Source organism: Odontomachus brunneus, unplaced genomic scaffold, assembly GCF_010583005.1.
Source record: "Odontomachus brunneus isolate Ranch 3 - 2012 unplaced genomic scaffold, Obru_v1 Obru_scaffold_012, whole genome shotgun sequence".
NCBI classification, from domain to species: Eukaryota; Metazoa; Arthropoda; class Insecta; order Hymenoptera; family Formicidae; genus Odontomachus; species Odontomachus brunneus.
The window spans coordinates 122,210-148,711 of record NW_022639462.1 but is presented as its reverse complement, the minus strand read 5'-3'; the positions used below and the strand labels follow the sequence as shown (position 1 = coordinate 148,711).

Genomic DNA, 26,502 nt, shown 5'->3' with positions numbered 1-26,502 from the left:
TACGCGTGCTCGTCCCAATGGACATAACCGAGTGGTTATCCCTTTCGTCCTGACGTTACTAGGCTGGATACCTTAAGGGATCCGTAGAGACCGGAACATAATCTCCATGATGTAGTCTCTTTGACAAACGTATTCTCTCTCTGTCTCTCTTTCTCTCTGTCTCTCTCTGTCTCTCTCTCTCTCCCTCTCTCTTTCTCCCCTTTTTAATGCATTTTCATTAACCCTCCGATAGGCGCTGTATATCTGACAGATACAACTTCAGATTTCAAATTTTCAATATTTTCGCGACACTTTTACAGCGGAACCGAGTTCCTTCACACTGAGGGAAATTATCCGATAAAAAATTAACGGATATTTCTGATCAAAATACCGATGAATGTTTATATCCGATCAGAATATCCGATTAAATTTAATTGGATACTTCCGATTATAATGGCATTTCATCCGATAAATCGATCAAAAAATTATAAACCAACATTTCTCATTGGATATTTTTTGATCGAATATAAAAATTCATCGATATCTTAATCGGAAATATTCATTTATTAATTTTTTATTGTGTAATTTCTCTCAGTGCATGTACCCTCCTCTATCTCGATCTTCATAGTTTTTGACAATCATTGATGTTTTCTCGAGTCGAAATCTTAATCTTTTAACCTCAATGTTTTATTTAACGCTCATTTTGATACGCTGAAGTCTACATCTATCTTTTTTGATTATATTTAACCTACTAATTTACTAACTAAAGCCGAAAGGTCTTTTTTAGAATCTATATTGAGAATAAAAGAATATCTAAAGAATGAAAAATACACGGTGGGTACTAAAAATATATTTATTTAAATCTGAATTCTTTTATTTAAATAGAATAAACGATTGCTTTCATGAAACTTATTTATTTATTGAGGTTTTAGGAAAATGTATATTTATTTATTTAAAAAGTATATTTGTATTAGTTTAACTGCATATGTTTTATTAGTACTTACCAGATTAATATTTTTAGTTTCTTAGATATTTTTCCTCTTAGAGTACAAGTGGCATCTTATGTGTTTTTTGCTGTTTAGAAATGCTAAGTACTTCAATTTCCATGTATATTAAATATGCACTGATCCTTGAGAATATATAAATGTTAGAAAGTCCAAGTTGAAAGTAGGACTAAAATTTCGATTCGAGTTGTTATTGCAGCTAAAAAATCTGACAATTTTTTTCATCAGTAGATTCGACTACACTCAAATACATATATACGCGAAAACACGATAAACTCGTTGCAGACGTAAACATTTTTTAATTATATTTACGAGAAGAATCGATTTGTTGTTTTGAGATACTTTGCGCCCATTTGCGTTACAAAATACGCCTGTCGGAGGGTTAATATAGCATGAGAGAGGGTCGATATTTAGGGGAGGGGAAAAAGAGGTAGGCGTGATCACGACTGGAAAATTACGTTATTAATCAAAGTAATGCAGATCCGATTGAATGGCGAAATATACGGTCGCGCGCGTCGTTCTCCGTTATTATTATTATCCTGAAATAATATCAGCACGTAATATCATCTTGCCTTTCCAGCGAGTATTGGTTAATTACGAAATTCTCGCGTTAGCCCCGCGCTAATTTTAATCGTTTTATTAATGCGACTCGCGTACAAACGTGCTATTTATAAAAAGAAGACCAGGCGCGCAATTACACTCGACTCGGCCATTGCACGGTCGCTCTATCGTCCTCATTATTTTTCCTCGTTATTACGCCGCGTGCTCGCGCGCGCGCCTTGTGATCGCGGATTGGCATTAATTATGAAAAATTGCTCATAACGTGCGGCGGTACGTACGGCCGCGCCCGGTAAACACGCGGTCGTGCGCGCTTCATTACGTCGTTATGCGGGTGGTATTAATATCCTATTTAATAGCATGAATTATTCCATTGCAAAGTACGATGTTAAACGACGTTCCCAAGTCGAAATTTTGATCCTACTTTCAACTTGTAATATGCCATTCAATGTTTACTTTGATACTCTGAAATCTGCATCAACTTCCTTTGATTCCATTTAAGTAGCTTTCTCAAGAGGCTCTATTTAGAATTTACAAATGACATTTTGTGCACATTGAGAAAAAAATTTAAAAATTAACAAATATTTATTAGATGGATACCATTAACATATTTACACGGAAAAAAGAGATGTGGTGCACCTAACAAAAAATATTTAGTTGTAAGCAAATAGCTGCATCATTCTACTAATATCTCTACTAATAGCATCATATACATAATATCTTTGTATGATAGTTATGTGTATGGTTGATTCGACTTACTTGTTTTGGTGTATCAACTACATCAATGAAGTTCCGCGTGATCTGGTTGTGGCAACCAGAAATTAGTAAGGAGATCATTTTGCATAGACAAGCTAAATATCGATATAGTTGCATTAATCAATGCTATATTGCAAAGCAGCGATGTTAGAAAACAAAAGCAATTCATTACGCGCACAGCTAGAGATGTATACATGTGAAAACTGGTTTTGAGTGTATAAATATACATTTGTAGTTGCCGCGTAATGAGCCGCGTTTGTATTAACCATGTATTATCACTGCTGCAATATAAGTAACTCAACCATTGCTCTTTGGTTGCAGCAACCACATAAATAGTTGTTCCGTATTTTATTATTGAATCTGGTTGGCACAACCAGATTTCTGTATGGATCAACCATATTGTTTTTTCCGTGTACTTAAATCAGAATTCTTTTCATTTAAACTGAGTATTGTTTATTCGTACTAAATTATCTACTATTGTTATTATGTAATTATGTACTATTGTTTATTCGAGATAAATTATCCGATAAAAAATTAACAAATGTATATTTCTATTTATTAAAAAATACTGATGAATTTTATATCCGATCAGGATATCTGATTAAATTTAATCGAGTATTTCCTACCATAATGGCATTTCACCAGATAAATCAATAAAAAAATTATGAACCGATATTTATCATCGGATGTTTCCTGATCGAATATAAAAATTCATTGATATTTTGATCGAAAATATCCGTTTGTTAATTTCTTATCGAATAATTTCTCTCAGTGCGGTTTAAATAAAGAGAATTTTGATTTAAATAAATATATTAATGGTACTCACCTAATAAAATATTTGTTAATTTTTAGATATCTTTTCCTCAGTGTGTTTTCTGCTATTTAGGATTTATTGTTTCAATCTCTTGATAAGCTAAGGCTCGTATTAATAGTCGTTACTTGAAACTCCTCTCAAGTGAGATACTTAGATCTGAGTTCAAAGTCGGATAGAAGCTTTCCGGTTGAATCGCGATTACAGATACAATGTGTCATATATATTATATAATTCATTTGGAAAATTGGGATCTAATTCTGAATAAAAATTGAAGAGGTCTCTCACATGAGACAAGTTTCAAGCGACTATTGACACAGCCCTAAGGGCCGATTGTTCCAATCTGTTGGTAAGCTACCTGAGTTAAATCATGTCTTTGTCCAATTTGAAGGAAAAACGAAGATAGACATATGATTTAACTGTCAAATAATTTGAACCAAAAGGTTGAAACAATCGGCCCTTAGGGCTGTATCAATAGTCGTCGTTTGAAACTTGTCTCAGGTGAGAGACTTCCTAGATTTTTACTCAGTTAGATCCGAATTTTTCAATTGAATTATATAATAGTCTCTCTCATTTGAGAGAAGTTTCAAGTAACGATCATTAATACGGGCTTCAGGGACGCCAAGACTTTAGTTTCCATATATATTTTAAACATGCATTGATCCTTTAAAATATACGGATGTTAGGAAATAGGGTCATGTCAGGTAAGGCTAAAATTTCGGCTGGGTCTACGGAGGGCGCCGCTCATTTGACTTTTTCTCCTTCGCTTTCTCCTTTGCATCTCGTTGTCTTGAGGTAAGCGAATGCCGTTTAACATTCAGGCGCGGGCAATCAAGAGCACGCTCCCTTTTTGGAGCTTCCTTATTCCATATTGCGCTTTTACGAGGGTAACTTTTCGGATCGCGGCGATGCTCATGGCAACGGTCCCCTTTATCATGGCACTTCGCCCGGTTGCCATAACCGTGTCTAGACCGGCCCCTAATAGTGGGATCACCCCAAGACTGTCTCACTAACGAGAGTGGTATTTTCAAAGGTCTCCCGAGAAATTTCCTTCCCTGCGCGACGGAGGATATCGGCTGATCTTCGACATTACGCTTTTATCCGATGCCACTCCGGAAATGCTCGATTTCTGCGCGCGCGAGCGCGCCCGCGGCGAGAGTCCTGCGGCGGCTGAAAATTTCATGCCGGAGTAACCCCCGCCGCGATGTATTATTTATCCCTACTAGCAGCCTGTCGCTCGCTCGCGTTACCGTGGCGTAGCGCGCGGAGTAACGGTCCCCGTTAATTCGTAATGCGTCTTAACGGATATCATAGAGTCGATGCGCTCCTCTTCGCCGTCTGAAAGGGCGCGCGGATTTACGGGCGGCGTGCGCTACCTCGAAAATGAATATCGGCACTCGCGCGACCGAAATCCGGTAATCCCCCTCGCCCCCTCTCGTCTCACCGCTCATCCTCCCTCCCACATCACCGATTTAATCCGAGACTCGATGCGTTTAAGAATGTATATGTCGCGTTCGATATCGGCTCCTAAATGGATTCGCGTACCTATATTGACCCGTAATGGGTATACGGGGAGGGAGGCAGAGAAGCGATATACCCGCTTATTACCTTTGCTACTGAGTCGCATCGCTTATTTAATACGAGCCAAGATTCTCGTATGAATGGGCCGCGGGCTATACGCGCGCCGACGACCCATATACGCGCGGCCATGCGCCATCAAATCCGACGTTCGAGTACGTTGCCGGGGAGGGTGGAAGAGAGAGAGACAGAGAGAAAGAGAAAGAATATCTTCAGCTCTCCGGAGCGGCGCCTCGCACGCATCCTCGCGGAACTTCAGCCGGAGACTATTACGTGTGCGCATTGCGCGATTGCATTCGTCTCGTCTTTATCTTTCCTCCGTTTCTTCTATGCTAACTCTCGACTATTCACTTCACGTCTACGAGAACATGCTAGCGCGGGCGTGCGCGCGCTTCAAGTACCGTAAATAAATTCTCCGCGTAGCCTCTTCCCCTTTGAGAGCTACTTTAGACGCAATAAACGTGCGGTGCACAAAGGGGAGTAATTTTTGATAATGAGAACGTTTCGAATCGTGAGAGAGAATTCCCCATGCGGAGGAATTCGCGCAACGTCAGCCGACAGGCGACGCTGAGTATTCCAGTTATTTATGCAACGTTCGTTTTAACTTTTACGTTCTCATACTTCATTTTGATTGACGCGTCGCTCGACGAGACATTGTATTATATGTTGAAAGACACTTTTATGTTTCTCTAATCTCTCTTTTTCTCTCTCTCTCTCTCCTTTCTCCCCCTCTCTCTTCCTTCGAGAATGTCTCTGTCGGAGTGTGTTTAATAAATAAATACACGCACATACATTCACGCATATGGGGAAAAGTTGTTAAACTGACAATGTATATATATATATATATATATATATATATACATATATGTATATATATATATACATATATGTATATATAATGTATATATATAATGTATAATGTATAATGTATGTATGTATAATGTATGTATGTATAATGTATATATATATATATATATATATATATACATGTGTATATATATATATATATATATATACATTGTCAGTTTAGCAACTTTTCCCCATATGCGCGTGAGTGTACGTGCGTGTGTGTGCATGTATTCATTTATTAAATACACTTCGACAGCAACGTTCTCGAAGGAAGAAAGAGGGGGGGGGGAGAGAGAGAGAGATTAGAGAAACATACAAGTATCTTTCAACATATAGTGCAATGCATACACACACACACACACACACACACGAATGCGTTGGAAGTTTATCGACCCTTCTCTTTCTCCTTAACTTTTTTTTACGGTCTTTTCACCCTTTCGTGTTCTCCGCTGAGTGCTCCAGACTGTCCGGGGTGCGGTCAGAAGCCGCTGTTCGATAAACATCGACCGACTTCTTGGAAAGTTTCGCGCGCGCCATCCCGAAGTTTATTCGAAACGATACTAAACCGGTCCGGAAAGGATTTCCGCTGGATTAATCGAAGGGTATTTCGGGGTAATACGACGGAGACTCTCGGGGTAAGGGGGAAACGGCAGCCAAACGTGTCGTGGTAAATTTTCGGCGGCACGTGAGCGCCGGGCAACCGAAGGAAATTAATTGCCCAAGTTCGCCTCGATTTTCCTCGGGTCGTTAAAGAGCCGTTTCCGCCGTTAATTGAACCGAGAGGCGATTTTTTACGGTCAGATCTTAATTGCGATTTTAGATTAATCCCCGTTATTAACGATCGCGCCTGGCGGAAGCGCGCGGCTCTAGCTTTATAGCTGCGATCGGAAAGGAGAAGAGACCGAATTTATATTCGTTAAATTCACGGTCCAAGAAAAACTACCCGATCCCGCCGGTAATTCTGGATGACCACGTATGACTCGGAAGATTTTGTCCACCGAGCAGCTTCGACTCGCGGACGCGGCGCGCGGATAATTAATTTTTTGCACTTCCGTAATGTGTCCCCGCGATGTACAGCGAGAGATAACGACGATTTATTTTCCCCTCGCGGTGCATATACGGTGTGTCTGACAATAATTGGCACACCCGCTGCAGCTAGAACTCGTCGAAATTTTCTTTTTATCGCGCACAATCATATGTACGCGCGCACCAATCTTCTTTAGTTAATAATGAAAAATCCACGTGGTCATTTGCAAAATAGTAGGGTACTTTGTTGCGTGATCATCCACGAATCTTCTGAGATGATGGAGAAACGATGGAGGAATTCCATGTTCAATTGAACGAGGTTTCACAATGTATGTCAATAATTGTAAACACCCTGTATATTTTATAGCTCGTATTTCTCCGTCAAACGCGTCTGTTACGTGTTACGGCTTCGTTTTTTCGTGCAATTCTTTTTTCCGACGAAAATTTCACCGTACCTCTGCTGGATGAAAATCACGAGATATTCGCATCGTGATGTCCGCAAATCGGATTTTTCGAGCTCGCGCACGCCACACGCTCGCGAAACGTAGACGGGAAATCTTCGTAAAATCAATTAATTGTAATTAGGCGCGTTGCCGCTGCCGCTACCGCCGCTTGATTTATGACCGGACTACTGTACACAGCACGTTGTAAATTAATAATTCTCGTACAAAACAGGCAGTAGGTGCTGCAGCAAGCAACAGCAGCAGCATTCGACGAACATTTAATTGCAATATCGGTGAACGACGAATTGCGCGCGGATTCTCAGAGCTGGCGGCCGTTTAAATCTAAATCAGACCGAATTAACGTGACTCTTTAAATTAATTATGATCGCCGATGACTCTGTAGGTCGGCTTTCACGCGCGAACATTTAATTACAATTTCGCGACGCTGGGTGGTCTCAAGGTGACGTGCGATTCCGCATTCACGCAGATTTAATTTTCGCTCTCGTGTGCTACGACGAACTCCCGGCAAAATCGCGTGTTAAGCCCGGCTAATTGCGGAGCTTGGCTTTGGAGAACCGAGAAAAAGCCGTACTAATTCGCGGTGATGTTATTTCACTCGGCTGTCCCGCGCGAATCTGTACGATTCTCGCCGATAATGGATAGAATGATGGAGTGACGTATACAAAAAATCGCGGTCACGGAAGAGCAGAAGCCCAGCGAGAATGTCACTTGGCAAACCTGATACGTGTAATCGAGGCAATTAAAAGTTTATCGAGGAGCATTAGTTACGCTTGATATAAGCGGCTTAACTGGGCTGATCCTCTTAGGACTTAGTTTAGTAATATTCTTGTGACATTTTTCGCGAAGCGTCTCGGCGAGGCCGACTCGACGCATCATCGGCACGCCGCTCGCAAAACCCTGGCTGCCACGCGATCCTCCCTCTCCGTCGGCGTCGCGAATATATTAAATGCGATTAATTGCTGTGAGATTGCGTGCCCGATATCGAATAAAGAACTTTGGCGCACGTTCAATCAGTTCCGCGATAGAGCCGGGCGAACTTCGACCAAGTAATAACTTGGGCCGAACTCTTGTTATTACCGTTATTATTAAACTCACCTGCGCTGCAACCATGCCTTCCTTCAATCTCCTGAGATCTGTATGGCTCCAAGCGCTTCGTGACCAAGGATGGGTGTCCCTTAGGTCATCAAACCTGAACTCCCTCAGCTGGTTCTTCAGAAACTTCCGTATATTCCAGGGTAGGTCGTTGTGCCTGCGCAAAAGGGAGAAATATCGGTCGATACGCGTATGTATGTGCCCGAGTCGAAATTTTGATCCTATCTTCGATCTCAGTATTCCATTTAACTGACTCCTGGGTCCTCGCATCGTTCATCTCTTTTTTCATGATGTCAGCAGCGAGGAAAGGCATGCCAACACATTTTTGCGAAATACATGACAAAAGGATATATCCGTAAAACGACACTTGCGATCCATCGAGCAGATTTGTACGATATTACGAATATCTTCCTTTTGCTCTAACAATCAATTATTTACCGTAAACTAACGTGATAGGATTATGCAAGAAGAGAGATTGAAAAGATAAATTGTATATCACGTTAATTTACGGCAAATTATTGTTAGTTAGAGCAAAAGAGGAAAGTATTTGGACTGTTCTAGAGATCTGCTTGGCTGATTGCAAGTGTCGCTTTATGGATATATCTTTAATTTATTTTATTTTTATTAATTTTATTATTACAAATAATTTATTACTAATTAATTTATTATTAATTAATGTTATTAATTAATTATAAATACAAATTTTATTTGCATTTATATTTGCAATATTATATTCTTATCTTTATTATTATTGTATATATTGTAATTTATTTAAATTTATAATATTATTATATTATTATAATTATCATTATAAGTACTTATTGTTACTATAAATACAACGTATTTTGCAAAAATATTTAGCATGTTTAGCGTTTTTTCGCTTTTTCGACGTCATAGAAGAGAGATGAACGATGCGAGTGAGCCTCAACGCCTACTTTGATACTTTGAAGCCTACGTTAACTTTTTGCGATTCTATTTAATTCACCAATTTTGACGAGGTTCTTTTTAGAATCTACAAGTGACATTTTGTGCGTTTCCTGCCATTTATTTAGAGGCATTAAGTAAGACTTCAATTTCATGTGTATCGAACATATAATCCTTCAGATTGTACAGATGTGAGAAGGCTCAGGTGGAAAGTTGGGTCGAAATTTCGTCTCACCTATACACACCTATGCACTTACGCGCTTACGTACGTACGCATGTATGCATACATGTGCATTTGCATGCATGTATGCGCGCGTGCCGTCCGAGATTTTGCTGCCTTTTAAACTTTTTAAGCTAAACATGGCACGCGCCGCGCCGCGCCGCGCAAAATAGTTGGATAAATTTATTCCGCCGGGAACATATGTCTTTTACGCGTGACATGGAATACATTTTGCGGCCGAAACTTCCTGCCGAATGCTTCTTCCCCAATAAAGTTGTTTTACTGGGTTACACCGGTGCGCCCGGTTTGCCGAATGCAAAGAAAAAAAAAAGAAAGAGAACGAAGCGTCGCGATTCTTGCGGGACGAACGACACAACTTGTTCCTGAATATCTCAGAGCTTGCCGTCATGCGTCCCGGACGCTCTCTCGCGGAACGTTATATTTATTTTACTCTCGACGTACTCTCGCGAGCCCGAGTCTCGAGTTTTGTCGCTCCTAGAGCGCTAAAGCCCCGCCCGAAAAGAGAGAATATTCGATGTCCTAATTTTGTTTCACTCCGTGGCCAAAGAAACTCCGGATAGCCCAAGTTTGGCCTCTACAACGGCATTACTTGGTGCTCGACTCAGTACAACGTCGCGGTCCACAAGCCCGGAGTGGACTCCGCTAGCCGCGTCAAACTTATTTCCCACCAAGTTCCCCGGGAGAGATATTTCAGGGCAGGGACAAGAAACGCGTCTGCATTCCCGTCGAGACGAGGGACCGAGTTAATTCGCCGACGCGCTGAATAGCGAAATTCTCTTTTCGCGGTGTTCCCAAGCGTGAGCGTCGCGTGTCTTGCGCTTCGTCGCGAAACTGGAATGTGTCTTTGCGCGCGAACGCTATATGACCTCACTGACTCTTGGCGTTAATCCCATTAATCTCCCGACGGCTGCGATAATCGTCGATGAGACGATAACCGCTCGTTCGTTCGGCTCGCATACGTACGCTCGCATACTCGCCAGAGCTGACGGATTTGTCGCGTCGAAACGCCAGATATTCTTCGCATTTCCGGAATTTACTCTAATCGTAAGTCAGCAGACAACGGCATAGTTTGACGCGGAGGAATTTCCGCCCTCGATGCACCCCAACAACGGACGGAGGAGTGTGCGCGCGGGCGTGCGCGAGTTGGATGCGAGGGATGCTGTGTGTGTGCGTGCGCATTGTTACCCTAACAAATCTGCCTCGAATCAGCGATGGATCTGCCGACCGTTTGTAACTAACCGCACCGCACCCTACCTACCTACCTACCCTCTCCGAATGCACTTTGCATGCGGTGCGATAGGTGCCTAACTTCCAGCAGAATTAGATAACCAAACGAGCATTCGCGCGCGTACCATCGACCTCTCTCCCGCTCCCTCCAGCCCGTAGCCTCTCGAATAATAGTTCGATCATTTTCGGAGTGCGCGGATGTGTTGGCGGCTCGTTCAATCTGATTTAAATATAAGGGACGTGCGCGCGCCATTCTGCCCGACATCCCTGCGATTGCAACTGCGTTCAACTGCGCTTGCTTCATGTCGACGGAAGGACGAGAGGAAGAGACGAGAAGAGGATCGAACAATTTTATTATCGCGGTGTAAACACAGAACGCGTTCGGTGCACGAAGAACGCTTTATCAAGAGAGCACTTGGCGCGCTTTGAATTATCGTCAAGCGCACTGCTTTGTTGCGTTCTTGAGAAAAAAAGATTTATCTCTCGACGGCGCGACGGTCAGGGCTTTGCGAGGGTGGATATAATTTCGGGATGGGAGCGAGGGCGGGAGAAGGGGAGAAGAGGGCAAAGAGGAGGCAAGAGGTAGTATAAATTTAGTAGGCCGCGGAGCCAGTAAGCCGTCTGCGAACGCATACGTACACTGGTCGGCTAAACAGATACAATGAGACTTCCTGTGTGCATAGAGAGACCGAGTCCTTTTGTCCATCGGATCGCCCATGCAGGATAGTGTGACCAAACGCCGGTAAAGCCCTTTGTTTCATGTGGCGTACCGTACACGCGGCCTCGAGACACTCGCTATATCGCGGGGGAGAAACGCGCACGTGGGAATATATATATCCATAAAATGTACTTGAACAAAGCGGTACAATTCCGTGCACAGCTCCGCGAGTTCCGCCTACAATTAATCCACCCGCGATCGACGTTGTTCCCCGATTCCGCCGCGTTGATTCTCTTCCCCGTCGTGCACGCCACCCTGTTTCTATACATCGTAGAAGCGGACGCGCGCGCGTACAATTTCAACGTGTAATCGTCATTAGAGATGTCGATATCGAGAAGAAATATCGTATTCAAATATATTCGTCAATTTTAAAAATATATGCGTGGACAACGAACGAATAGTTATATTGAATAAAATATCGAATAACCCTTACTTTTAATGAAAGCTATGGAAAACGCATATTGCAATATTTTTTGTTTCTATAATAAAGATTGGAAAAGAAGTGTTTTATTATTGCATCAAAACTGAAATTTATTAAGGTGAAAATATTGATTTGTTACTACAAAGCATTGAAACATTGTACATATATTGTGGAGGTACATTCATTTAACACTGCACACACAGAGATATACAGGGTGGCCCACGTAAAGTATTACAAGCTAATAACTCTAAACATATTTGTCCTATCAAAAGGTTGTTTATTTTCCAAAAGTTGTTTATTTTTGAGCATTTAAAAAAAAAATGTTTCAGACAAAGTTTACTTGTTTTTTCCCGTATAATCCAAATATGTAACATTGTATAGGAGGTCCCATTTGAAACTTTGAAGTTACCCCCCACCCCTCTTTAAGGTGGACGGAAGTGGATTTTTGTTTACGTAGTTAGAAAGATCTCTCGAATATATGAAACTTTCTCATGAATAACTTTTTGATAGGACAAATATGTTTAGAGTTATTAGATTGTAACACTTTACGTGGGCCACACTGGAAAAAATTTACTAAATTTCAAAAAAAAGTTTGTTTGGATAGTATCGTGAAGATATTTGTTTAAATTAAGTAATTATTTTCTAAAATTAAAAAAACAAATTTATATTTAAAACTTCTTTATTTAATTTTAGAAAATAATTATTTAATTTAAACAAATATCTTCACAGTACTATCCAAACAAACATTTTTTGGAATTTAGTAAATATTTTCTCAGTGCACCCTGTATATCCCGTAACAGGTACAATGGAGTCCCAAGGATCCCAACTAATTTTATTTTCGTGATAATTCCTGAACTATCCACTGTATGGCGCTAATATCTTCAGTACCTTTCGAGTAACAGTTTTTAGTATGACAGAAGAAAAGATTATCGAGTTATTTGTAAGTAGCTGTGAATTATATGCATTTGTTTTTCGTCTGGGGTTACAGTAACCCCATTGTACCGTTAACGTTACTTTTATGAAAATAATTTTCTTAATCTTCAGCTCAATATGACTCATTTTTTACGCAAGAATAAAAGCTCTTGTCTTTCAGTTAGTAGAACCTGAACTTAAGAGACGTCTTACATCTCAATATATTCATAAGTCATTGCGTTTAATAATTTCATCTATTTTAAAAATTGAAGAAACTGAAAGATCTAAAATTATTTTAGACCAGAGTAAAATGTAATAAATGTCCTAGAAGTAAAGATATAAAATCCAAAGAAGTATATGTTAGATACAGTGAACCAGTATGCACCAAATGTGCAAGCACTATCTTTAACGATTGCATCTAAAAACCCTCTAAGATTTTAATTGTATTTAACTTAACAATATTATATTTTTTAAGTTTATATTTTTATATAATCTATAATTTGTAGACTTAGATTAAAACATAAATTTTTTTCTTTTTCCAATTATTTGTCTTTCAGTGTATTTTATTTTAATACTATCCACATTGCGTTTATTTTATAATCAGTTAACGTTTTCTTTTAGATTACTGAAAAACTGAGACTGTTATATATATCTAGTTGTAATATAATATTCGTAAAGTATTCTTTTCGAGCTATAAAGCGTTTTTCTTTCTACCTTTTACTTAATTTTAATAGTCGACATATTAATTAAAGATTGGTGAATGATCATACACGATATGGTAGATGAGCTGCAGTAGCACCGTTTGCCGTTGTATACTTATACATTAAGTCAAACTGAACAAAAAAGTCCTCTACTATTTTGCAAGTGACCACATAGATTTTTAGATATTAATTAAAGAAAATACATTTATATATTATGATACACAATCATATAATAATTTTCTTTAATTAATATCTAAAAATCTATGTGATCATTTGCAAAATGGTAGAGGACTTTTTTGTTCAGTTTGACTTAATGTATAAGTATACAATGGCAAACTGCAACTCATCTACCATATCGCATGTGATCATTCTTCTTTAATTATTATCTCGACTATTATTACGAATATAGCAAAACGGTATGGGACTTTTGCGTTCATCTCAATCCGCTCTACGTCCTCACGAGAGATTGTGAAGATGATCTGATTGTGAAGATGAATCGAAAATCCAGATTTGAAAATGTAGTAAAAATTAATAAAAAGCAGTGTTACGTTTTCAAGAATATTTGACTATGATTGATCAACTGGTTTGACCAATCAAACTAATTCAAACTAAAAGTTTTACTGTGTACGTAGTTCTAACTCTGATAAATTACACAGGGTATCCCACTGCTAAATCAACCGCTAAAATATCGAATTGGAAGACAGTTTAAGTCAAATCGAGACAAAAAGTCCTTTGTCACTTTTTGATACGAGCAATAGTTTACAAGTAATCAATTAAGTTCGATGCTTGGCAAGCAACGCCGCGCGCTAAAAAATGCCAACTCGTACTTTATGGACTAACTCCGATATTTTGATTAGTGAACTCCTCCCACATTTAATAAGAAAGGCCCAGCTAGTCTTAAGGTGGGAGTTCGCATTTTTTCGCGGTGCTACTTGCGCTCCGCTAATTACAGAGCGCGCTAAGCATAAAACTTAATTAACTAATAACTCGTTAACTAATGATCGTATTAAAAAATGGCAAAGGACTTTTCGTCTCGGTTTAACTTTTACTATCTGCCAAATCAGTATTTGGCGGTTGATACGGGACACCCTATATATTAATACTTTTGTCCTAACATATATCCATTTTATATAAATTATTCGTTAGCTAAAAAATATTTATTTGATATTTTATTCATATAAAATATTTTATTTATATCAAATTCTATTTCTATATCAAAATTAACATAATATCGAAATTGACATAATATCGAATATTCAATAATTTCGAATATCAATGAACACCTCTAATCGTCATTTGGCACGAGTCGCCTTCCACGCCGGGTCGTCGCCCATTACCGGCCAGTCGTACATTTAACGTGCGGAAATTTTTAGTAATACGTAAGAGTGTTGGCGGGGGTCTTGGCCGTCGGCCAAAATGGCGTGTTTGCATCCGTCGATAACGAAACGTCGCGGAAATTACCGCACGCTTACTCGACTCGCGGCTGCGCGCGCGCGCGTCTGTGAATTGAAGGGGGTGGCGGGGACGGGTTATCGTGTAAGACGAGGGTTTTATCAGATTTATCAGCGATTCGGTCTCTAATTTATTCACCCTTCGCACGACAAAACGAGAGGTTCGGCCTCGCGTCCGCGTAAACGCCCGCGTTTATGCGCCTCATGATTATAAATTGGGAGGAACTCACTTTTAATTGAATTTGGAATAGACCGTAGGAGCTCGCTGCATGATTTACGGTTAGCGCGCGTTACAACGTTCCGCGAAAACGCGCTACAGTAATGATTATGAAGGTATTTCCGCACTATTAAAGTACGTTTCCGTTAACTCCGCATGCATATTCAAGAGGGCGTGCCTACGGGGGCGAGATATATCCGACATTAATTTCGGCTTATGTATAGCGGCGGAACTTCTGCACTCACGAAAACACAAGATTACGAGGACCGTGTGGCGTGTGACGCTTAATGTTGCGACAGGTGGAAAGTCTCATGGAGATTTTTTCCACGGCGAGAGAGCCGCGTGCACTTTCCTGCCACCGGTATCCCTCCGCGCACTTTCCAGTTGATTCAGTCGCACATTTAACATCGCAGAGGACATTTCTATCCGGTGATTATCGCCGTCGCTCTTCCGCGATGACCGACCGATCGACCGATTGTCGATTGTATATCTCGCGCGCGCCAATACCGATTGTGACGAGTTTCCATATCGACAGGTCTACTTTTTTAGCGGTCAAACGTGAAATTTGATTGATCGATCGCGAAGAAAAATTAAAAGCGAGAAAGGGAAAGGGGAGCGCACGCGTGGATTGAGCAGGAGAGAAGTACGAGCGTAGAGATAAAGCGATCTATACAGTGCGCGAGCGTTGTCTGCCCGGACTGAAATTTTAGAGTCTACTTTCGACTTGAACATTCAAACATCTGTATATTCCGAAGGATCAGTGAACGTTTAACACACATAAAGAGATTGAAGTTATTTAGCTCTTAACATCTCTAAATGGCAGGAAATGCCACTTGCATTGAAAAATTACTCGATGAGAAATTAACAAACGGATATTTCCGATCAAAATACCAATGATTTTTATATTCGATCAGGAAACGATCCGATGAGAAATACTGATTTATAATTTGTTGAATCTGATGAAATTTATCTCATAAAATGCCATTATGATCAGAAGTATCAGATTAAATTTAATCGGATATCCTGATCGGATATAAAATTCATCGGTATTTTGATCGGAAATATCCGTTTGTTAATTTCTTATCAGAAAATTTCTCTCAGAGTGTGAAGGTTCTAAAGAGCACCTCCCGGCTGAAAAGCTAAAAAGTAGATTAAATGAAAACAAAAGAGGTCGACACAGGCTTCAGAGTATCAAAATAAACGTTGAATGGAATGTTGAAGTCGAAAATAGGATCGGGAAATTTCGATTCGGGTAGGCATCACCGTTTTACAGGGCAAAATCGCGAGTAACTCGCGCCTCGGACTAAACGGCACGTTTAATAATCGCGTCTTCCTCCTCGTACTTTTAAGTTCCGGCCCCGTGATTTCGTCATACATATTCAGGAAGGGATGCAACGTGCTCACTCGCTCGCTCGCACTTAGGAGCCGAGGCAGCCCCGGTGTCGATTTCGCGAAACCGCCGGTGAATTTTCGGCGTTTGCCGAGGCGACGAGGGGTTACCGGGCTCGCCGGCGTTAAGAGGTGGCGGCGCCGTTGGTGGATGGCGAGCGGTGGTTAATTGGCAAAGCGCGATAAGGTGGCCGGGCGCCCTGTATATGCATATGAATGGCGAGCATTCCGTTTGCGGGCTGCGAGTTACGTTACTCGACATGCAAATAAGTATCCCGGCCGCGGCGCGCCGCGCAGCTCGACACGCTTGCGGATCTGTCGCAACCTTGCAGGACGAACGCGGCGATTTAGCGACACGATCGCGCCCAGGGAATTTCCGCGACGGTCTCAAAGTGGCCGTTAAAAGTAATGCGGTAAGGATCGACGTGCCGAGGCCGCCTGCATCTTTGTCGGGATGAGCATTACGGCTCGCTTTCGCGGCCGACACGCAACACGCCGCGCGGATTTCGCGGCCTCGAACGCGTTCAACGTGCTGACAAATCGCTTTGCCCGCGTTTGCGTTTGAGCGGGAGCACGCGCGCCCCTTTTTGGGAAACGTCAATCGCGGCTGAGCATACAGTGTGTCGGGATTATTCTTCGTTGGGCGATTTTTTTTGCCCGCGACTTAACGTCAGCGCCGGTTTTGTTGGCTGGCGTGGAATATTTCACGCTCGCGCACGCCATCAATAAATGTCAGCGCAGCCGACGTTTCCAGATGCGTTAAAAGAGAGCCTGGGGCGCTTTTCCTATCGCATTACACGCGGTGTACGTCGGGACTTTGGCGCGGAGATCGATCGCGCGGAAATATAAACGAGGCTCGTGCGCGAGCGCGAGAGTTCAGGGACTTTCTTCCCTATTCGTTTCAATTCGTTCGGCGATTACATCGCCTCTTGGGCTCTCGTCCCACACGCGCGAGATTCGTAAAGCCTAATCTGCGCCGCGCTGGTGGCCGCGGTCCAACCGGTAAACTTCGTTAGTACCTCTTTAAAGTTACCCCGCTGCCTGGAGAGACTGAGACTCGCGGCGTTTTAAGGCTTAATACGCCCCGTAACGGTGACAATTTATATCGTAGCCCGGCGCCATTTGCGTGCCGCGTCCCTATTACGTTATTAACTTTTTTATCAACCCGCGCGGGTTGATACGCAAACGTTACGGTCCCATACATTCATATATTCATGAGACTCGCGAGGGACATGTTACATCGTACGGTGTAGAAGATTAAAAAATTTTAAACACATTGCCCGACGTTTTCACGTCGGGCGATTCTATTACGCCCAGGCCTTCGCGCGCATATATATATGCGTAGAATTAAATTAATGACCAAGGGTAACTAACACGCACAAACACGCCTCACTCTCTCTTTCCTTAGGGAGAGAGGACGCGATGAAAATGTCTACCCTCCCTTGTAAATGCGTCAATCATCCGTCTTTCGGCCGTTCCCCGGAAAGTCAGCACGCAACGCGACGCGCGCCCGTACGCGCCGGACAATTTTCAATCAATTTTCGAGGCGACGCGCACAAAGCTTCGCGTCAACGCGACATTTTCGCGGGGAACTTCAGCCGTTCTAACGAGAAGCGGGGCAAGCAAATTTCCTCCAATTCCGCGTCCGCGCCCGTGAACGGGATGCGGAATCAATGAGATTTCGTGACGGTTGTTCCGCGAAAGTTTGCGTCGCCTGATTTTCGTCGTGCGCGGAGAAATGTCCGCCGTCGCGGCCGTCGCCGGCACCACTGGATCCCTCCCAGACTCGGACTTACCGCGAAGTTTTCAGTCACGTTTCGGGATCCTAGAACCAGATCCGATTTCAGAGAACGGTATCGGGTCCCCGAGAGGTCGACCCGGGAGCGCCGCATCCGACGCGTTCGAGCAACTCCGTGAAATCGAGTTACGCGTTGCTGCTACATTAACTCCGCCGGAAGTTGGTGTCTGTCGGTTCGTGCACGTACATACATACATACATATATATATATATATATATATATATATATATATATATATATATATATCCGCATCGCGGGCCGCGGACGTACCGCGTAGTGCCGAAAATTAACCTTACCGCATTCGCCGCTGACGATCGTCATAGCTACGAAGATTCGTCTTCTCCGCTCCTACTCGCCTCCGCCTTCACATGCTCCCCCTGCGAGTATCTCTCCGACTCGCGAACACTTAGTGTTCTGAGGCGAATCTCGCCTCCGTTTGCTACTATCCGACGATCCTGTGGCCAGGAATATTCGTCGCTCTTCTGCTACCTCGGCGAGCTCGTCTATCTCCATCCTTGCTTCCTGCCCGAGTCTAACGATTCCGTACGACGATTTGCCTGACGTATTCGCGCGCTCGCGTCCCTTTAAGGCCGCTGGTCGTGAGCCGTAAGAACTGGTCAATTATAGCCGATTATTCTTGCAGTAATCGACAATGATTAGCCAATTCTTACGCCTCACGACACCTGTTGTATACCAGACCTAACTCTTCCGGCTAGTATGCCAACTCTCCCACGTCTGCGACTTCGTTATCCGTGTCTATATGCGCACACTTTGCTTTCGCCTCTTCCTGCCAGTTTACTCTTCACTCTCTCCCTTCCTCGCTCTCGACGTTATTTCCTATGCGCTGCAAATTACTCCGTTAATCCGTCTACCACGCAGTATCCGGAACGTTGGCCGAATGAGATCCCCGGATTAGTATCTAGCGTGTTTTTGCCCGAATTTCGGCCTGCCCCCTCGGTATGAGCGTCGCGCTCCATCTGTCTTCCGGCTCCCGTGCGAAATTCGCGCGGGAACATCTCCCCGGAAGAAACTTAATTAATTACCGCGTCGACTGATTTTGATTAATGCGCGTTTTCTTTCCGCGAGCGAGTCGCGTAGGACGCGGTTCTGTGTATCCCCGATATATCCCCGATATATCCTCCCTGAGCTTTGCCCGTCAATTATTCGATTGAGTTCGCGGTGACATGAATTGGCCATTGTATCGTTCTGTAATCGGCGCGGGGAGAAATTGACGCGCTGCTTCCTGCTGAATTGAGAAAAAGAAATATGTGGTATTTGCGAGCGTCGTTCCCGTACGAGAAGTATGAGGCATATATTATACAGAAATAGCGCGTATTATTCTAAACCTTTATCACCGTACCCCACAGTCTTCCTTTGTTAGGTTAACTAATTATATTTGATATTAATTTTCGCGTTAGGTCCACCAAAAAATATGGTCAGCGCCAAAAATAACTTCTTTCTGAGGTATTTTAGCGGAAAATATAATAGGCTAAAGATAACTTAATTAACCAGAAATCATTTCCCCAACTGTAATTTTAATTGGACCAACCGTTTATTCTCAATGTACGGGAATGACTTTGAGAGTCGACCGTCAGTCATCAGTTGAGCACATGAATTCCGGGGTCGTGAACGAAAAGGGACGTGAGGGAGCGAGCGGAGACAAGGACGGAAGAGAAGGACTGTCCGCTGCTTTATATAATATGATCTCACGGTGACCGACCCTTCACAATTCCTCCGTTCCTTACAAATGGACTCAGTGGACGGTGCCAATAATCCGTTTCCATTCTTCTTCCCTTGAATCACTTCGTACAATGGCGGATTTAAAACGGGGATACGGAGGAAACTTCGATCGTTATCAGACAGAAACCGAACGGGCCTTCTTTCCATCTGCTCGTCAATGCGTTAACGAACGAACGAACGAACGAACGAACGAGCGAACGAGCGACGAAGGCTGCCATCCGAGTTTGGCGAGAGTCCGGCGACTTCGCAGCTCGTTAATAAAATCAATTATAACGGGGAGCGGGAAAAAATTAGCGAAGTCGTTTGAGGATGTTCGTGGGAATTCCGCATTAACGAGGCCGATATCGAACTTTGCGTCTCGGCCGCCATCGACTCATTAGGTCCCGACGCGCCTTTCGCAAAATAAAATTTAATCGCCCCTTTACGCCATCGCGTTCAATTTGCTTGGGAAATAGCACTTTATCCTGAGAGAGAAAACGAGAAGGAGAGATGTATACTGTGTCCGTACAAAGAATAATATTAACGTAGGAACTGTTAAACAATTTCACGTCAATATCTACACGGTTCGAGTTTACACAACGCGTTTGTGCTTCATTGCGCACGACGTGCCGCAGACGTGTTAACTTCCACCCGCGAAAAATCCCCCGGTTATCACAACAAAGGCGCGTTTACTGTTTGATGATTGTTAGGGAAACAGATCGAATAGCCACAGCGTTGCACATAATTTCTCATTATTTGTCATTTCAACAAACATACGCTGCCTGAGACACAAATCACATTTGTTCTCGTGTATTTAGGTTAAGTTAATTAGGTCTCCATTACAGAAGTGTTGATCAGAGCAGAAAATTGAAAGTGACAAATCATTCGATCCCACTACGGAGTTATTTGCTGTCCCACATTGCCAACAAATTTAACCATTCAGTGTCCTACTTAATAACAAACGAACAAAAGCTTTTGTTACGACTGTTTTTGTTATTTCGTTAAATTAGCAAAACTTTTTCTCTCAATGCGGGGGAATTTAATTGTTCGCATGAATACTAAAGGGACTCGTATCGAAGTGAAGTCGCGAGATACTGCGATATCCGCGATATCTCCGTGAAACCATTGTTGTTACGCTCATCACGGTCGATCCTTAGGTCATGGCTTGCCCACGCGCAGCCACCATTCGCGGGAAATGGAAATTGGCCAGCCATACTCTAATCCGCGTCATTCTACAGGCCGGATGCAGTTGTCGGGTCTCTGCAGGTGTTAGCCAGTTGTACCGGCCGACACGTTCGAAAGCTAACAGAATGAAGTTAAACGAAGTGGACTTGCGTGTCGATAGGAAATACTGGTCGTTGTTTCGATCCTCCCGAATGCGAGAGGGAATTAAAGCGCGTGTCGCGAACAGGCATGCTGCGCATCGATAAAGGCATTTCGGACGTAGATATTTTCGTAAAGTTACGCGTTAGCGCGAGCTGGAAAACGACCGCGTTGACGTCGCGTCTTTTTTTCATCTCCTCTGTGCCCACAAACACGACGAATAAAATGAGTAATTTAAAATACGGAACGCGCGGAGAGAATTTCGTAGTAAAACTTACTGTAGGATTTTGTGACCGTGAAACAGATCGACGTCCTCCGGTAATCCACTCTATTCTCTCACATTTCTCTTATATATGTGCTATTTATATATTTTATAGAAACTGAAATGCACTATTAAAACACCTGCTATCCCGTGATGAAATTTTAGACCCATTTTGAGCCTGAACTTTCTAACATCTGTATATTCTGAAGGATCAGTGCATGTATAATATAATACACATGAAAACTACTTTAGCGTTTTTAATGGTAGAAAGCGTACAAAATACCACTTAGGTTTTGAAGAGAACCTCTCGGCGAAGCTAACAGGCTAAATAGAATCAAAAGAGGTTGATGTGGGCTTCAGAGTGTTAAAATGGGCGTTAAATGGCATATTAGGTCAAAAGTAGGGTCCAAATTTCAACACGGGATGTTTCTAGCAAAATTTACTATGCCTCGCGGCAAGATAGACTTTATTGACAGTCTATTTATTTCTGGGCTATTAAAAGTATGATAAAATTGGAAAGCATGTATGTAACAAAAAGACCTATAATTTCCTCTCTGTGAACAATGATTAAGATATTTCGAGTGCTGCTAACCCGAGCAAATAATTTCCGAGCAAATATGAATTATCTCGTTGATTCCGTAGCTCTATTATGAAACGAAAGCTGACACTTGCATAATTATCTCTTTCCACGTCTCGTCCGTTCATTTCCGTTCATTTCCGTGATATTTTGAGCGATACGTCATTAACTGCGGGCTTTTTCCCGTTTTTCCTGGCGGACCCCATTTTCGATTCCCTTCTTATCTCGATGTAGGTGAAAGTAAAAAAGAGAACACACCCCCTCATTTCCCATACCACCTCGTCCTTCTCTCCCCGGCACATCCACGAAAGTGGAACAGGCTCGATTGCATCCGATGAAATCGCTCGCAATCGGGCGACGGAATAGATTCGAAGTAAATTGGAAATGCCCCGCGTCTCCTTCTGATTTTTATTTTTATATACATACAAACGCTCTATAAGGCAGGCGCGGTCGTAGGAGAGGGAAGACTGGATCCCAGCGCGAAGATATAGTCTACTCGAATGAGTTTCCCCCGCGTATTTTGCCGAAGAATCCGCCACATGCGTGTATGTTCGAGTCGCGGTGATCAGATATCGCGCGTTTGCCACGGTGGCGCGCATTTTCGACAACGAATTTTTACGGCTATTGCGATCGTAATCATCCTCCAGGACGTCGATTCTGGAAAGAAAGTTACGATCCCGTTGAATTTCCTTGATGCGAGCAAACGCGCATGCAAGGTCGTTTCGCGGGTCCGTTCTCTCCACGTTTGACGGTCTTATATCTCGTCTCTGTGCGAACAGAGCTCTTCCTTTTTTCAAATGTATTTTCGCGCGGTGGTACAGTCAATCGGGAAGAATCTCTCGCGCGCGATAAAAGTGATACCGGCGTTGCACGGCGAGCTGCATCAGCGAGGAAACCTTCATGGTGGGAGAGAAAAAGTGCCCGGTTAAATCGACATCAAATTTTTATTTCGGTCTTTCGCAGGATTCTCGTTCTTTCTTATTTCCTTAATTTCCAAAGGGCTCGCGCTGTATTTTTCGTGAGAAGCCGGGAGAGAATTTCGCATCGGAAAAGATCTCTCGTTTCTCAGCTTTTTTCCATTTTCCTCCGTCGCGTTTCCCGCGGCATTTTGCTTCGCCCGCGCTGGAAATTCGCCGCTGAGAAACCGGGTGTACGTCTCGCTTGATATCGCGAAATTCCGCCCCGGAGCCGTCGCATGAAACCGGTTGAAATTGCTCGTGTTTTCATTATTTCGGCGACATTAGCCCAATTTTGCTACCGGGAGAGCATACGCGCCTAATTACGGCACAAACGCGCCGCGCGGCCCGCTTACTCGAGCGCGCTGCGCTCGACAGAAGGACACGGCGTCGCCATTAAATAGATCATATTTCAGCTTGAAATTTTCCGCGTGTGTAGGAAGGCGTGAAATTGCCCATCGGCCACGGCGCGGCCCGTCGCGGCCCGTCGTAGCAAAGGGTAGAACACGGGGAACCTAATTGCAAATAATTAGAACCTCTCGGGACATTTTCGCGGCTGTCGCGGGAGGCAAGCCCCGGAGAATGTTGCGGTCGGACTGAACACCTAGAACCGCCGACGCCGATTATACTCGCCATTCTTTCCCGCTGCTGCGGCAGCGGAAATCTTTTGGCGGCGCGAAGGGCCTTCGTCGCCCCTCGTTTCTGCGTTTAAGGCTCTTTTGGTCCCGCGCCACATAAATTCTTGATTGACGGCGTCAGAAACGAGAAAACTCATGCCCAAAATTCTCATGAAATATATTGAAATAAAAGGATATATCCTTTGGGATCGATTGAGTACATTTTTATAACATTTTTCGAAAATCTTCCTTTCTTATCTCAATGAAAAAAATCTTTCTTTCTTTTCTCGTTTCCAATATTGTTAACCAAGATGGCTGCGGCGAGAACACAGGAGTCTTGGATCACTGGTCTTTGCCTTGAAACTCTTGTTTGATGACGTCAGAAGCGAGGAAATTCATGCTCAAAATTCTGACAAAATATATTGAATAAAAGAAATGTATCTATAAAATGACCTTTGGGATTGATTGAGCACATTTGCAAAATATTCCGAAAACCTTTTTGCTCTAACAATCAATAAATAACCGCAAAATTAACGTGACACGTAACCTTTCCTTTTAGCCTACCTTTCTTCATGATTTTGTCACGTTAATTTTATGGCTGTTTATTGATTGTTAGAGCAAAAGAAGAGTTTTCGGAGTACATTTGACAAAAATACTCAATCGGTCACCAGTATGATATTTCATAGATATAACCTTTTCTCGCTCCTGACGTCATGAATCAAGATGGCGAGAATACGGGAGCCTCAAGCTCCGACGAGTTCCGCGCTTCTCCAGAGCCCGACACGGTCCGGCGTCTGCCGCAGCAGGGATTGCGAAGTGGGTAATTAAATATTTCCGTGCGGCGACGAAGGCTATAAACAGCGCGGTGTAACGAGGTAATTACGCCGGTTGGTCCATCGCGGTTATCGGGTTTATGGAGGCATACTTCCGAGATCCACGGTCTCGCTCGCGGAACGCCGCACCAATGCGGGAGACTCGTCGCCGGTTTAATTATACGGCGCCGTTAAGTTATTTCACTCGCGGACCGAATATATCCGCCGGCAGGATTAAGAACCGCGTGTTTCGGGTCCTCGGAGATACGGTAAAATTGCAGCGCGACTCTCTCGTGTAATCGTTCCGTCTCCCCCGTGACAATTTCGCGTACTACTCGTGATCATTCGCTCCCTCGTTTCCTCGATTATCAATTAACTCCGAACACGTCGACGTGCAAAAAGCTGGAGTGATGAGACGTGTGCCTTTCTTGTCAGTCTATAAAGAGGAAATTATATTACGGGGTAAATGAAGCGCGCGCTGATTCTCTCTCTCGCTTATCGATCGCGCGACAGGTGTAGGGGAGACTGAGTTTAGATGGCCCCAGGGGTACGTCGCTCATGTGCTTCTTTTAGTATTTATCTTGAGAAGACAGTGGGTATGAAATTGCGAAATGGTCCTCGAACGTGGATACTTTCCCCTGAGTCGTATTAAAAACCGGAATGATATTATAATTAAAAGATAGGAAAGAAAACTGATTTAATAGCAGAGTCAATTTCCGTCTCTTCAAATTTGATATCAATGTTCTTCATCGAATCAAGCCAAGAGACGTATTACCAGCTAGAATAACATTTCTTACAAGTGCACGATATTCTGTTTCGAATGATAGAAGCGATTTTTATCCATAAAATGCTTGAAATCGAGCATATGGAAAACTTGGTTCATAGTTAAGGACCAGCAGGAGAACTGTAGAGACCCCTCGCAAAGATTCGAACTACTAATCAGAATATACATTTCATATGTAGTCTTCTTTATCTTGCGCTGCTGGGCAAATGAACCCGGTAAAATGGCTACGTTGCTGCGTGTAGGTAGGGTTAGGGTTTAATTATTACAAAACAAGATATACAGTTAACAGAATCGTGGCGAGCATCAACACACAAAAGAAGGTCGCCTTTATGATGCTTGTACAGTCAGTCACAACGACTAGTTGTCTCAGGAGTTGCGACTTCGAAATTTTGAAATATGTGACATCTAGCCCCGGTCTCCCATATGAAATGTTGGATGTCCAACAGAGTTAAGCACCGCGGAAACCGATGCGGATTTGTAACGCGCGCCGGCGATGGATGCGAAACCGATTGCTTGGGGATTCTTGCAAGAAACACGTTACCGCATCCCGCATCCGCCATCTATCTGCGCGTAGCCCGGCGCATTAATATCGGCTCGAGACAATCGATGGCCACAGTGCGAGTATGTGTAATCAGCTCGATTTTATTTATTTGCGCCGTTTTGAAGCCGTTCGTTTGCACGAGAAGCGCTCCCCAAGAGCGCTCCAGACGACTCGCCCGGAGAGCTCGCACACTTTTTCCAGTTTTATCAACGACACGTGGCGTTCGTTGCCCGCGGCTCGCACTGGCCGCTGCTTCTCGGCAAGAAGGACGAACTATTATACGGTGCACAATGGGTCACAGACGAGGCTCTCACTCGTTATCGGTAACGAGTTGCCTTCGGCTCGCCGGCATCGGGGCAAATCGCTGGCGCGCCTCTTCCTTGATGTCTTTTATCAGAGCCACTTTCGAGAGTTTCGCGGAGTTTGCTCGTGGAGCCGGCATTCGGCGCCGAAACGGATAATCGGAGCTCGGCCTTTCCGGGGAGAGAGGCGTATTTCGTAACGGTGGAAAGCGGTTATTGCATGAACTTAGCAGCAAAGGATGACCTGTCGTGAGATATTGTTAGAACATCGTCCGGTTGCTCTCTTCTTTTCCCATTTTAAAAAGACATAAATTCTAACCTTGCCTTTTCCCGCGACGGCTGTTTCGATCTCAACCCGAGTTGTTGTCTACTTTTTTATTGCATTTGTCGTGAACGGCTGTCAATGAGGGGATTATGCGGATTAAATAATATAAAATAATATACAACGATAATATATCATGTTTTAAAAAAAAAGTGAAATTAATGAATAAC

The 26,502-nt window shown here is 43.1% G+C and overlaps 1 protein-coding gene across 1 annotated transcript in view; it reads right to left on the bottom strand.

The window, feature by feature from the left end:
- Positions 1–26,502, bottom strand: part of LOC116840806 (dipeptidase 1-like) — a 125,301-nt gene that overhangs the window by 87,766 nt on the left and 11,033 nt on the right. Inside the window, exon 3 of the mRNA XM_032808015.1 lies at positions 8,121–8,274. Coding sequence (XP_032663906.1) covers positions 8,121–8,274 — 154 coding nt within the window. The remainder of the gene's footprint in view (positions 1–8,120; positions 8,275–26,502) is intronic.